This window comes from Microcaecilia unicolor, chromosome 4 (genome assembly GCF_901765095.1).
Source record: "Microcaecilia unicolor chromosome 4, aMicUni1.1, whole genome shotgun sequence".
NCBI classification, from domain to species: domain Eukaryota; kingdom Metazoa; phylum Chordata; class Amphibia; order Gymnophiona; family Siphonopidae; genus Microcaecilia; species Microcaecilia unicolor.
In genome coordinates, this window is record NC_044034.1 from 265,279,281 (window position 1) to 265,294,497 (window position 15,217).

The 15,217-nt window shown below is 41.6% G+C and overlaps 1 protein-coding gene across 1 annotated transcript in view; it reads left to right on the forward strand.

Moving 5' to 3' along the window:
- GAS6 (growth arrest specific 6) overlaps positions 1-3,396 on the forward strand; it is a 132,171-nt gene extending 128,775 nt beyond the window's left edge. Inside the window, exon 15 of the mRNA XM_030201493.1 lies at positions 2,844-3,396. Coding sequence (XP_030057353.1) covers positions 2,844-3,007 — 164 coding nt within the window. The 3' untranslated portion in view covers positions 3,008-3,396. The remainder of the gene's footprint in view (positions 1-2,843) is intronic.
- Positions 3,397-15,217: the final 11,821 nt, after the last annotated feature.

A 15,217-nucleotide genomic window follows, 5' to 3' on the forward strand; every position in this document is an offset into this window, starting at 1 on the left:
ACAGGTCTTTCCCACATTCTAAGGCCATTTTTACTACAGCAGTAAAGACCCCAATTTTCTATTATTTTGCATTAATGTCCATGTGCTATTATTGTCATTAGCATTCAGTAGTATGTTATTATGATGGATCTAGGATCGCAAAGCCATAAGCAGCAGTGGTATATAGAGAGATTGCAGGGCAAAGAACTTTGTGGTAAAGAAGGCAGTGTTACATCAGTAAAAGATTCACATATGTGGAGGGGCATTTTCGATATGACTCTAAATCTGATTTTGGACGTTTTGCTGAAAATGTCCAAAAATCAAGTAGTGAAAATGACCATTTTCCAAACAGAAAAACGTCTACCTTTTTTCTTTGAAAATGACAGGTTCCTAGATGTTGTGGTTAGTACATCTATCTTTTTGGACTATTTAAAAAAAAAAGTCCTAGTGAAATATGCAAAAAATCAAAGCATTGGGACGTAGAAGGAGCCAGCTTTCCTAGTAGACCAGCCACACAGGCATCCCAGCAGAGCAGTGGGGTACTGCAGTGGACTTCACATAAAAGGTCCTAGGTACACATCTCACCATTACCCCCCTTATATTGTATGTTGAGTCCTTCAAAACCCACGAAAAACCTACTGTACCCAATTATAGACCACTACAGTAGCCCTTACGGCTGCAGGTGTCACCTATATGTGGGTACAGTAGGTTTGGGAGGGGATGCTGACACTTTCCATCACAAATATAATAGTTAAAGTGGATTATGGGCCGGGGTCACCACCTCTACAGTGCGCTTCACCAACTACTAGGCTATTCCAGGAACTTGCTTTCTGGTATGTACCTCTTCATTCACTTCTTTTGGAGGTGGGAGGGGGTCAGTGACCACTGAAGGAGTAAGAGGGTATCATTCCTTTATTCATGCAGTAGTCATCTGGTCATTTAGGGCACTTTTTTCTGGCTTATTCATTGATAAAACAGGTCTAGACCAAAATGTCCAACTTATAGCCCCGAATGTTTTTATTTTGTTCCATTATGGCAGAAAAATGTCCAAGTTTTAGGAACACCCAGATTACACCCTTAACATGCCCCTGGCACGCCCTGTTGTGATTTGAACGCACTTCTGACGGGCGTCATAGAAAAACATCTAAAACCTGGTTTTGAAAATACTAATTTGGGCATTTTTGTGAGAAAATCATCCAAATGCAGGTTTATGCCAATTTTTAGATGTTTTTCTCTTTTAAAAATGAGCCTGATGGGCTTCTCTGATAAAGCTGAAACTGGTGAAATGGACAGCTCTGTAGAGCCTAGTGAGCCTTATAAAAGATAAGTGTATCTTTGCTTTGCATGAACAGTGACTTATAAACAAATAGTTGATTTGGTAAATTCTCAGATTGAAAGTGAAAATATATTTAATATTTATAGAGTGTGACTATATCATAAAGTCAAGGGGGGGGGGGGGGGTTTAGGCCAATGATGGTGGTTTTATTGTGAGGCTTTTTAACATGCCTATCATATAGGGCCATTGAGGTCTTTTCCCCCCAAAGTAAACAATGTTCAATAACTATTTAGAGTGTCAATTACTAAAGCTTAGCTTGAGTTACCTGCAGCAGGGCCCATAGGAATAAAATTTAATTAATCATTATAGTGGGTGTATTGGGATTTAGTTGGAGGTTAGTGGTGAGCCATTAGCATGTGGCCATTTTTCAGAATTATTGTGGGAGCACTTACAGTCACCTATTTATAGAATAGCGCTTAGTACTGAACTTTTCTGGCTCCCATTCTTGAGTGCCACTTATAGAATTCTCCCCATATTCATTCCCTTTCATAATTTGTAATCCTTGATTCTGTGTTCTTCGCTTAATTCATTGTAGCTGTGCTCATCAGTGAACATATGATCTACATAATTGCTGAATTCAAGTCCAGTTTATCTAGGACAGGGTGTTAACTTGTGCACCACAGCATAAATCTGGTTGGCAGAAAGATTGTTTTAAAGTTGTAATAAGAAGTTTAACCATTGTGTTAAAAGCATATCAGGCAGAAATGCAGAAGTATATGTAGTTATGATTTGAATCACGGCTTAGTAATAACTGCATGTTATAATACATGAAAACATAATGCAATAATCAAACATAATATAACATAATAAATCATTGAGGGCTCCTTTTACCAAGCTGCGGCAAAAGGGGGCCTGCGCTGGGGTCAGTGCATGTTTTTGACGTGCACCGAGGCCCCCTTTTACCTCAACGAGTAAATGGTAGGTCTTGCTTTTCTGCTGGAAATGGCAGTGTGGCAAGTAAAGCACTTCCTGTGTGGCCATTTTGGGGGAGAGAGGAACCCTTGCCACCCATTGAGGTGGCGGTGAGGGCTCCCGCACTAACCCAGTTTTAACTGGGCAGTGTGCGGCACTGCCCAATTACCGCCAGCTACACACCGGCGGTACTTAGCGCGGGATATGATGGTGCATTGGGGGTGGGAAGTACCGCCGGACTGCTGCATTAGCCTGGCAGTACTTCCTTTTCAGCAAGCGGTAAGCCCACATTGGGGCTTACCTCTGCTTTGTAAAAGGGGCCCACATTATATAAAACATTATCAATGAGCATAAAATTAGTTTGATTTAAAATTTTTGAGTACCCTCTTTCTTCATGGCCTTAAGAAAGAACATCAGTAATCCTAAAAGTTTGCATCTCACACATTAGGATGAGCCTTACTTTATTGTGTGCTTTCAATGTTTATATCCCTAATAAATCAGGATAACAAATCCTAGCTTGTACATTATTCGGGTTTTATTTCCAAGAACAAAAAAAAAAGTGATTACCATAGCTTTGTGTTAATTTGAATTCCATTTTTTCTGTCTTTCTCTATAGATGTTGCACTCACGTCTACGCCAGTTACTGCCTTCTATCATGGATGTATGACACTCAAGATTAATAATAAACTTATAGACTTGGATGAGGCTATTTACAAGTACAGTGATATCACATCACACTCATGTCCTCCAGTTCAGGATGGCAAAAAGGGAGCCCTGTAGTGCACATTTTTATAACCCAGAACTCCAAATACTTTAAGATAAATTATTCAGACTTCAGTATTGTGTGTATAGTATCCTTCAGCTGCTGGTCTTCCTGCTTCAGTTTGATCATTTGGATATGTCGTTGCCTTGTGGTTAAAAGGGATTTTTTGTAATATATTTGTAAATATTTCAAATAACTAATATTATTAGAATTATGTGGTGACTTCAGATTGTGCAAACTAGAGTTCAAACTTTGAGACTGTAAAACAAGCAGAAATACCTATAATGTTGCTAGATTGAACAAAACTTCAAATAATGGTTGATTATTTTGTACTTCCAGAATTGTTTTATGAATCAATGATGCATAAGAATAAAAATCTACCCAAATATTTTGTAAATCAAAAGTTGAGATAATTGTTTGTGTGTGTGTGATTTATCAAATTGCAATTGGTGTTGGCAAGATACTGTATGTACAGATGCTTCATATTTGGATAGCATGTCTGCTGTTTTCTGAATGTTAAGGGCAAAGTGGTCTCATTTGTTCTCCTTGAACAATCAAGATAATATAGCCACAATTTGGTTAATGTCTTCCATCAGCTGTTTATGCAGTACTACCCTCTCTAGCTTGATAATTGATTTGGCCAGTGGTGTGCACTATATCCTTCCTTCCTTGCTGACACAGTTTTCAGGCACACTTTTTTTTTCTTTTCTTTTGTGATGCATACCCAACACATCAGCCCTCTCATCTATATTTCAGAAGCAAAAGGAACCTATTAGAATTTAATTACCACTATGTCTCTGAAGCCAGTATGTGCTATCTTGAAGGGCCCATCTCATGTACTGGAGGACACACTTTTAAATGATAAACATGCTTCTCTCCTTGTGGACTCACTTAGAGTACCGATGGGACTCATCACAGACAACACACCTCTATCCAGTTCTCCCTCAGGGGTGAAACTATACAGAGAATAAGTCTGATACAATGGAGTGCCCTTCAAAAACATCTAAACATTTGGCAGAAGACTCTCATAGCCACCAACTAAAGCTCTTAAACTTTCTTTACAAATGGCAACTGCTGTTCCTACATCTGCTCCATTACCTTACTTTACCTAGAAGATTGAGGTTCTTACACCCCCGTACTAAGAAAAAGAAGGCTGTAAAGGCAGACATGTCTCGTCTCTCACCAGTTCCAAAAACAGCACTCAAACAAAATAAAACATGGAAAAGAAAATAAGATGATACCTTTTTTATTGGACATAACTTAATACATTTCTTGATTAGCTTTCGAAGGTTGCCCTTCTTCCTCAGATCGGAAATAAGCAAATGTGCTAGCTGACATTTGCTTATTTCCGATCTGAGGAAGAAGGGCAACCTTCGAAAGCTAATCAAGAAATGTATTAAGTTATGTCCAATAAAAAAGGTATCATCTTATTTTCTTTTCCATGTTTTATTTTGTTTGATTTCTATTGATAACCTTAAGAATGGACTAACACGGCTACCACACTCCTCTACTTAAAAACAGCACTGAAACTGACTCCCATTCCTTCTGTCACTTTGCAGCAGGATGTCAGCCCTTTAATTTTACAAACTACTCAAGATGCCACTGTACTGCTGGTCCAACTGTTTCAAAAACATTTTGCAGCAGCCCTCTTTACAGTTTTCCTCTCATTCAGAAACCCCAACTCCTCAGGTATCCCATGACATTCTTCCAGGCAGACTCCCACAGTTGCATATTCCTTTGCCTGCTCCTCCTGTATTTCCTCAGACACCTCCTGTTTGTTCACAGTGGCAAGACATATCCCCTCAGCATTCAGATTCTTTCCTCTGATGAAGGTGTTATTCCTGCTTCTGATAATTTACCTGCTCCTTCATCCTCTACCATCTTCAGCAGGATGTATCGGGGTCAGCATAAGAGTTTCTTCAGTGGAATCTAATTATAATAAGTTCATCCAAAAGATCCTTTCAATTTGTGCTTCAAAGTCAATCACTATATTGCAAAATCCATATTCTGCCAAACCTGTATTGAAACACCTTGACGCTAAATACAAGGTACAGCCTGCTCCTGGTCATGACAAATCTCAACTGCCACTCTAGTTCTCAAAACAATTTTGAAGAAAAGCAAATATTCTAAATCCATCTTTCAGTATTCTGGTAAAGATCCTAAGTTTAAATACACAGTAGGCAGAAAAATATATCTTTGAGCCGTGTTAACAGAAAAAATAGTGGTTCACAAACTACAAATCCTTCATTATCAGCACTCACAACTTAATAAGGTATTAGACTCACTAGCTGCCATCACCTCGGAGTCTGTCTCTGAACATCTCTCCAACATTGAAGAATGCACCCTCCATCTTATTAAGAACACCTATGATAGCTTCAATATGTGAGGCTGTACCATAACTATCTCCATAACACCCTACAGAGTCACCTGGCTATGTGCTTTGGGATTGTGTGAAGAGATCATGACCACCTTGCGGATGTCCCCTTTCAAGGGATAAGGTGAATGATAACTGCCCCCCCCCCCAAAAAAAAAGTCCTCTTGACAAGAATGGTTTTGGTGTTAATAAATACCCCTGTATTGGAACTGTATGGTTTTTTTTGTTTGTTGGTGCACCTGGGGGTGCCTTCTGCTCTTTGCTGATAAGATAAATGATACCATATCCCAATTTAAGAATAACTGCTCAACAATTAGAGAAGTCAATTCTTCAGCCTCAAGAGACTGAAGCAAATGCAAACTCCTATCTTTGCAGATCTTACCATTCACAATCCTACACTCAATCCTAGTATAGGAAACAATATAAACCATAATCTCAGCCTTCTCAATCTCTACCTTATGCTCAAATCTCCTTCCAGTGGCAGAGACCAGAAATCTAAACCATCTACTTCAACCAGTGGCATACCAAGGGCGAAGCGGTTCTCCCCGGGTGTCAGCAGGTGGGAGGATGCTCCGCTGGCACTGCAGTCCCCACCTGCCTACCAGCTCTGTCGACAGACAACCCTCTTCTCCTGCCACCCGGCACCCAGCCTTTAAAAAAAAAACTGTGAAGCAGCGGCACAGCGCAGCGCCTCGTGTCTGCTCTGCATGTAAAAGAAGCAAATAGCCTTGTCGCGTCCGCCCTTTCCTCACTGTGTCCCACTTTCGCGGAAATAGGAAGATACATTAGAGGGCGGGACACAGGGAAGGGCCAACGTGATGAAGTGATTTGCTTCTTTTACATGCAGAGCAGAGGCGCTGCGCCGCCGCTTCACAGATTGTTTTTAAAGGCTGGGTGCCGGCTGGAAGGAGAAGAGGGTCTGTTGACGGAGCTGGTAGGCAGGTGGGGACTGGGTCAGGGAGGGGGGCTCAGATGGAAGAAGGGGACTGGGTCGGGGAGGAGGGCTCAGATGGGAGAAGGGGCCTGGAGCTGGAACTGGGGTCTGAGAAGGGGGCAGGTGGGAGAATGGGGCCATGCCTGGGGCAAGTGGGAGAATGGGTCTGGGGCTGAAAAAGGGGGCCCTAATGCAAGGCATGTGGATGAAGGGGACAAACTGGGGGCTGAAAAGGAGGGAAGGTGGGATAAGGGGGCTAGTACTGGAACTGGGGGCTGAAAAGGGGACAGGGAGAGTGGCTGGGGCTGAAGCTCGGGACTGGTAGGGAAAAAAGGGCTGGGGTTGAAACGGGACTGGGGGCTGAAAAGGGGACAGGGAAAATGGCTGGGGGGCTGAAGGTCGGGACTGGTGGGAAAAAAGGGCTGGGGCTGAAATGGGACTAGTGTGTTAGGTGGGAGATGTGGGCTGGGGCTAGAACTAGGGGCAAGTGGGATAATGGGGCTGGAACTGAGGGCCGAAAAAAGGGGGCAGAGAGAGAGAGAGGGGGGACAGATCCTGGATGGAAGGGGGAGCGAGAGGGAGGTCAGACTCTGGATGGATGGGAGAGAGAGGGCAAATGGTGGATTGAAGGGGCAGACAGTGGATGGAAGGGGGAGAAAGAGAGGGCAGATGGTGGATGGAAGGGGCAGAGATAGAGGGCAGATTTGGATGGAAAGGAGAGAGAGGGCAGACTGGATGGAAGGGGCAGGGAGAGAGAGCAGACATTGGATGGGAGGGGACAGCAGAGAGGGCAGACACTAGATGGCAGAGAGAGAGAGAGAGCGAAGACAGATGCTGGATGGAAGGAAGACAGTGAAAAGAAGATGAGGAAAGCAGAAACCAGAGACAACAAACTGTAAATAAAATACATATTTTTATTTTTTTGCTTTAAGATTGTAGATGTGTTAATAATTTATGTTTATAAATAGAACATGTCTTTTTATTGAACTAATTTTAATACATTTTGACTGACTTTCGGAGAACAAAACCCCCTTCCTCAGGTCAGGATAGGATACTGTAACAGCACTATACTGTATTGACCTGAGGAAGGAGGTTTTGGCCTCTGAAAGCTAAATGTATTAGTCCAATAAAATGGTATTTTATTTTCTATTTTTGTTTTATTTCTATTTGTTAATTTATAAAGTGGTGATTGGTATTTGTTAGTTTTTTCAGATTTACATCTGCTGTCTTTATATTTTGCACAGTACTAGGGGACATTTTCTGTTTCTGTGGTGCATTGTATGCATCTTGGGGGTTCAGTTTAATTTTTGTCTAAATAGAAAGTTTATGATTACTTATTCTATAGTGGATTAGGGTGTATCTGTGTTTGTGAAAAAGACATGGCTTTCAGTTGGCATTGACTGTAGGATCGACGATCTGTTCTATTCTGTCTGGTTTTGTTTTACAATAGGTGAATTGATGTTCTAGTGCTCACTGTAGTGTTTCTTTCCTTTTCCTTGTGTGACTTGTAGAAATTACTCCTTATGGTATGGTAGAATTGCTCTTTAGGTCCTGAGTGTTTTGTATTCTCAGTATGCCTAGTACTGGATTTTGGAGGGGGGTGTTAAAAAATGACCAGCCCCGGGTGTCAACTACCCTAGGTACACCACTGACTGCAACTACTTCCAACAAAAATAATCCTTGCTTTTGAGGCTTATCTGGTTGGAGGATGCCTTCATTTCTTCGCAGAATTAAGGCATGACATCAGTACAGACATATGGGTTATCAAGATAATGAACAATGAATACAGAATACATTTCACACATCTTCACCATTTTCTCCATCCCTCCTCAGAATTCATCATTTATTAAGGCTTTCTAAATTACCTTATCTGACACACAGGGCTAGACTATGTATGTACATGCTAATATTAATGGCAGGAAAAAACTGCCATAGATCAGATAAGAAAGATAATCACAGGTGTTCAACAGTCATAAAATAAAATATCAAAAACAAAATAATTAAACCAATAGAGTTTACCAAAATTACCTACAGTATAGCCAGACATTGCCTAAAGAGTGGCATCCCATTGCTCAGCCCCCGGTGAATTTACTGAAACCTAAAGTAAATAAGGTTTTTTAATAGAGTCCTGAACATCTATAGGAGATATCAAATCTTAAAATTAATGGAAAATGATTCCATAATACTGGAGCAAGAACGAAAAAAAAGCATTTCAACATGTAGATTCACACCGTGCAAATAATATTGGATCTGGTAGAACCAAGTGATGATTGTTCAATTATCAAAGCAGGTGGGGAAGAATATAAGAAATTGAGAGACAAGATAAGGATGATGGCAGACCCTCGCACCCTTACTATGTAACTTTGTAAGTCTATATGCTTTGAAAATTAACACCTAAATATACCATCTTGCAATTAATTCATGAGTCCACAGGTAGAGGAAGGAGTGAAAGAATCAACCAATTGAATTGGTCACCCAAAAATATAGGGACCCAGAGAAGGCCTAAAGGGACAGCCGACAAGCGACAGATTTGGCAGGGTTAAGCAAATGTGTAATAAGCTAGACGACTGCATCAAAACAAGCTTAATAAAAGGTGAAAGGTCAGGATCATCAGATGTGGAGGGGCATTTTTGATATGACGTTCAAATGGCAAAACAAACGTTTGCCGGAAGACGCTTAAAAATGCAAGTCGATAATGGAAGAAATGTGTTCTGATATTCAAAAATATACAAAAAAAGTTTAGAAAAAGGACGCATTGCAAATGTCATAGATGTTTTGAGATAAATGTCTCCACCAATCAGAAATACACTGCTTGAAATGTGCAATGGCGGTACTGGTCCCAGTGTCGAGAAAACATCTGCAGCAACAGCAGCACATTCTCTCCATGTGCAAAACGTGGATATATACCTCCTGCACATGGAGGAATGTTCCTCAGTATGAATAGTCATGTTTCTGGAGGGAGCCTAGTTTCAGCGTGCCAGAGACAGAGCTCCTCAGGCAAAGGAGGGGAATTTTCAAGCACCACCACCTGCAACCCCACAACATTTCCATGAAGGCATGGAGATCAATTAAAGGCAGCCTGGAAAGGTGAGTATGAAGCAGTGACTCCCAGGGTCACAGCATCACTCATGTGCAAGCACCATACATAGGCAGGGCCACATACAGTGCGGTCCCTTTGTTTCAGTACGTGTTATTGATTTTTCATAAGAAAGAATAACAATTCATTTGTGAAATCAGAATGTGCAGAATATCCAATGGCAAGCAATTATAGGGCCCCATCCACTAACCAATGCTGAAATGAGGGGCTGCATATATCTGGACCCCCTTTTTATTCCCCACCCCTACCCCAAATTGCCAGCATCCTGCCCCATGCGTACGTACTGATATTTCATTTTTATTGTGGTCCAACTAAACCCTTCCTGTCTAGTGCACATTTTGCATAAATTCCATCCTTCCAGTGCACATGCAGGGTATTGAGCACTAGTGTTATGTTTTCAGACTTAAGCTTATCATTTTGTTAATATTTTGTTAATTTTTCAAGAACTTCATTGACTGGAAAAAAACACAAGCAATAGCATAGTTCACCAACCCATTTGGTCTATTCATTTTCTCTGTCTGCTACAATCCTGTTGCCTCTCCTTTATCATCATTTTTCACTTTCATGTTTTAAATGCTAAGGATCAAGCTGCTTGCCTCAAGTCAAGCTTTTCCTGAATTTCAATACCATATTTACTTAAGAGTTAAACCCTTGAAGTTTTTTGGAAATCCATCTTCGGTCTCCCTGCCTTGGCAAACTTACTAGCTTCCTTTTGACGCCAATCCTATTATGTTAGCATGAGTCGCAACCCATAAATACTATGGAGGGGAGTTTGATTCTACTGTGAATCACTCCTCTCCAGCCAAATCTGCAGAAAGAAGACCAACAATTGCACTCTCCTCTCTCTGGTCCTAGAGAGGAGTTCCCAGCTTGTGGTGATTTCCTACTCCCTTGTCTTTCCCTCTCCAGGTATGGGGAATAAGGGATGTTTTATCTTTGTAGGATGGAATCACTGACCTTGGAGCGTGTTGGCTATTTTTACAGTGGTTGATGGAATTGCTGCCACAATGACTATTCTAATTTGTTTTATTTTTTTACTAAATGCCACAGTTTTGCCAGTCACCACTATCTTTGTATAAATCTAGGGTATTTACTTTTTTCTTTCTTTTCAAATGACACATAAAACATGTGCCTAGGACACCAGAAAGTGCTGAGAGATCATGTTCATATAGGAAGGTCTATAGCAGTGGTTCTCAAACCAGTCTTCGGGGCACACCCAGCCAATCAGGTTTTTGGAATATCCACAAAGAATATGTATGAGAGAGTGCATGCAAATCTCTCTCATGCATATTCATTGTGGATATCCTGAAAACCCAACTGACTGAGTGTGCCCTAAGGACTGGGTTGAGAACCACTAATTTATAAATACAGTGCACTCCATTTAAGTGCATGTCGGATAAGCGCATGCTCTGTTTAACTGCATGCCGTACTTCAGTCCCGTTTTTGGCGCCATCAATTTCTATGGGGATAAACTTTGGTTTAGCGCACCACTGATAAGTGCAAGATTCGCTTATATGGATGGTTTAAGACCGCTCCTCTGCAGGAAAGACTCCACATAAGCGCACGCACGGAATATGGAAGCCGATTAGCGCATGACAAAGGGGCGGTAAATTTGAAATCTCGGTTAACTGCCACAGGCAGAATAAGCGAAAGAATGTTGTTAGAGTTTACACTGGAGTTGTCGTCGTCGTCACGCAACTGTAAGACTTTAACACTGGCTGAACGAATAGAAGTTCTTAAAAAATTAGAAAACAAAGTCAAGCATCTATTGCTAAAGAATATGGTGTCAATCCCAGTCAAATTTCACGTATCTTAAAGCAGAAAGGCCAGATTCTGGAAGACTGGCAAAACAATACAAATCCACATCGGAAACGTAAACTGGCGGGAAAAGCTGATGATGTAGAAGATGCTCTTCTTCAGTGGTTTTCTCAAGTCAGGAGCAGACAGTTTCCTGTCAGTGGTTCACTGCTTATGGAGAAAGCTAATCAGCTAACTGAAAGTCTTGGACTAACTGATTTCAAAGCCACTGTTGGATGGTTGGAAAGATGGAAGGAGAGGAACAACATAAAATTCATAAACAGCATGGTGAAAAACAAGACGCTGATGACTTTGGTGCTGAAAATTGGGTTGTTTCAGTTCTTCCTACCATTTTGAACGAGTTTGCACCTCGTGACATTTTCAATGCTGATGAAAATGGTCTCTACTGGCAAACGATTCCTGATGGAACACTTGCATTCAAACAAGCCGAAACTACAGGAAGTAAAACGTCGAAGGACTAACTGACGATCCTCCTTTGCTGCCATATGGATGGAAGTGAGAAGTTGGAACCACTCGTCATTGGAAAGAGCAAACAGCCCCGTTGCTTCAAGAATGTTAAGCGACTTCCTGTGTCATATGAGGCTAACGCAAATTCATGGATGACTGGGGAAATTTGGAAGCAGTGGCTAAAGAAGTTAGTTAGACACTAGAATGCAGGCACAAAAGCGTCAGATTTTGTTGCTTTGTGATAATTGTGCTGCACACAGTGATAATGTCAGGCTGTCTAACGCCAAGGTGGTCTTCCTGCCACCAAACACTATCTCTCTGATCCAACCTATGGATCAGGGCATAATAGCCAATTTCAAACAACATTATCGGGCTCTTGTGCTACGTCGTCTGATGAGCGTTATGGATGACCAGACTGGCAAGGATAAGCGTGCTGTTGAACTGGCTCGTAATCTATCACTGTTGGATTCCCAACATATGCAGAAAGAAGCCTGGAATCATGTTACACAGGCAACCATTGTGAACTGCTACAAGCGGGCAAGCTTTGTTAAGGATATGGAGAGGGACGAAACAGATGCAGCTGTTGCAAACACGTCAGATGAACAGGTTATTGACATCCCGGCTGGTGTTACTGAAGAGGAGTTTCATCGCTACGTAGCTGTTGATTACGATCTACAAACAGCTGACGACAGCACTGATGTTGAGATATGCGCCTACACGCAGGCAACGGCTGATGATGAAACAGATGATGAAATGAGCAGCAAGGCACATGCTGACAAAATTCAACAACCTCCTGTCACTTTTGCAAGAGTGCTGGAGAGTCTCAACACCATACGGGCCTATCTGGAGGCCACTGGGTGTCAGTGCTATGACAGTTTTACCGCCTGGCAGATGTAGTCTATAGAACTCACACACACAAGAGTGTACAGAGGACTTTGACTGATTACTTCATGTAAGCCTAACGTAAGAGACTGTATAATGTCAGTTAACGGTGACTGTATACTGTACGTATAATAAACAGTACTGTACATATGTTTATCAGATATCAAGCTTCTTTGGGTCACAACGGTTAAGTGCATGCTCCAGTTAACTGCATGTATTTCTTTGGTCCCGGACCCTTGCACTTAAGCGGATTGCACTGTATATAGATTTGCTTCATGATATAACTATTGAATATCTAACTAGTGTATTCAGGAGCACTGTTTGTCTTTCTATGTTCAGAATTTTATAGATAATAGGAGAACAATATGAATAACTGAACAAGTGAACCTTATCTAAAACTAAGTAAACATGTGAAGAGAATTATGTATAGCAGTGGTTTTCAACCCAGACCTTGGGACGCAATTAGCAAGTCATGTTTTCAGGATACCCAGAATGAATATGCATGAGATAGATATGCACACAGTGAAAATAATGGATGCAAGTTTATCTCATGTATATTTATTGTGGATATCCTAAAAACATGACTGGCTAGGTGTGTCCCAAGGACTATGTTGAGAACCTCTGCTCTAGACCAGGGGTTCTCCTCGGGACACACCCAGCCAGTCAGGTTTTCAGGAAGCCCATGATAAATATGCATGAGAGATTTGCATACAATGGAGGCAGTGCGTGCAAATGTATCTCACACATAGTCATTGTGGGAATCTTGGAAACCTGACTGGCTAGGTGTGTCCCGAGGTCTAGGTACATAACCCCTGCTTTAGACCATTCAGAAACTTTGTGTAAATGATTCTAAGAATCTGGGAAAATACAACACCTTTCTGTAACCAGCAATAAGGAAGAAATGAGACTTAATTACCTATCCATAGATATAAAATAAAAGAAGGTATTGTACATTGGTTTTTTAAGCTTAGCCAAAATAGCAGTTAATCTGTCAGCTGTTCCTAATTTACACTTTCCACCACTACTAATTTTTTTCCCCAAAGGAAATAAAACTTATTTTGGTGGAAAAGTTATTACCACTCCAGATATGGGATTAATCTTATTAGTCATTATCATAAATTAAAATCTCCAAATGCTGTAACTTTCTAGTCTTCCTGGAAACTGGATAGGATGAAATGAACCCCGTATGGCTTTGTTTTATTCAGCATTATTTCTGAGAACTTACATTCTGTTGCAAGAGATTAACAAAACCGGTGTCCTTGAGTATGAAGGGCAGTGTGATCTTTCAGGCTCCTGTTTTAAATCTTCCTAGAGAATGTGCTCAAAGGGAAGGAAACCAAGCGTTCTCTAAGGATTTATTAGAATTTCAGGCATGGCCTACCAATACTTTGCACTCGCTGTATTAACCTGTTCAATCTATCATTGTGTAAACCCTTCCAAAAGTCTCTAACTTATGTGGTATTGAGAAAAATATAGTGTCCTTAATTGGTCCCATTCCAGGATTTTTTTTCCTGAGATGCACAACTTTCATTTGTATTGTGCACCTGAGTCGTTTGAATATAGGCATCCATTGTTGAAAAGTATAATACATTATTTGCTAACTTGTGAAATTAAAATTAATGAGAGTTTGCTTTTCTCGAGATGAATCTCTTGTTCATATTCCTTTTATAGCCAATGTGATGTTGAAATACTCGGTCCTACTTCTTTGCTCCTTAGCAATATCGCTGCCTGCATCCTCCCGACTGCCCATTACTCCCTTTTGCTTTTCTCCTATAGAATCATAAAGGACACAACCCAGGCTCATTGTTTGGATAGGCACATGGCCACAGCTATAATTCTGAACATGAATTCTATACATTATCTATTCCTTAGGGTTTGTGGGTAGCTTTCGTGTAATTTTTTATTGGTTTCAGGTTTATTAAAGGCTTGCTATCCTGTACATCAAAAAATATCTCTCCGGCTGTCATGCTCCGAGGATGTAAACTGGGAATTGCCAGTATACACTCTTGGAGCGTGACAGCCGCATCGATATATTTTGATCTGCAGGATAGCAAACCTTTAATAAACCTGGTGGTGGTGATGGCCGTCAACAACTTCACCTGAACCAGCCACAGTTTCCCCGCAGGTTGAGCCTGCAGGTGGTCAGAAGGATTGCAGGCCCCTCCAAAGGGGTGATTGAGAAGGTTCCCGAGCAGTACTAGGCTCCAAAGGGGTGATTGAGAAGGTTCCCGAGCAGTACTAGGGTGTGGGTGAGGAGTGGAGCGGGATCCAACTCCCACCTGGAGGGGATTGAGTAGTTCAAGGATGAAACCAGCTCGAGGTAGAAGGTCAGGTCCAGCAGCAATCTACAGTGAAGACAGGTCCAGGCGAGAGGTCAGGTCAAGCAGCAGTCCACAGTGAAGTCAGGTCCAGGTGAGAGGTCAAGTCAGACCAGGCAGTAACTCAGCAAAGAGTGCAATCAGAGTGCTAATTTGCCCATGGAGCATTAAGATGAAGGGCTGAGGGCATCTGGTGTCACCTCGCTGCCCTCGCATGCCTGGCATCTAATCTGTGACCCAGAAGTGCGACATGGAGATCTAATCAGGTGGGGGAAGGCACCATTAAATGTCCGTAATGCAGTGGAATGTGCCGCTGACAGGAAAGCTGATGGTCCCAAGGCACGCCACTGAGGTAAT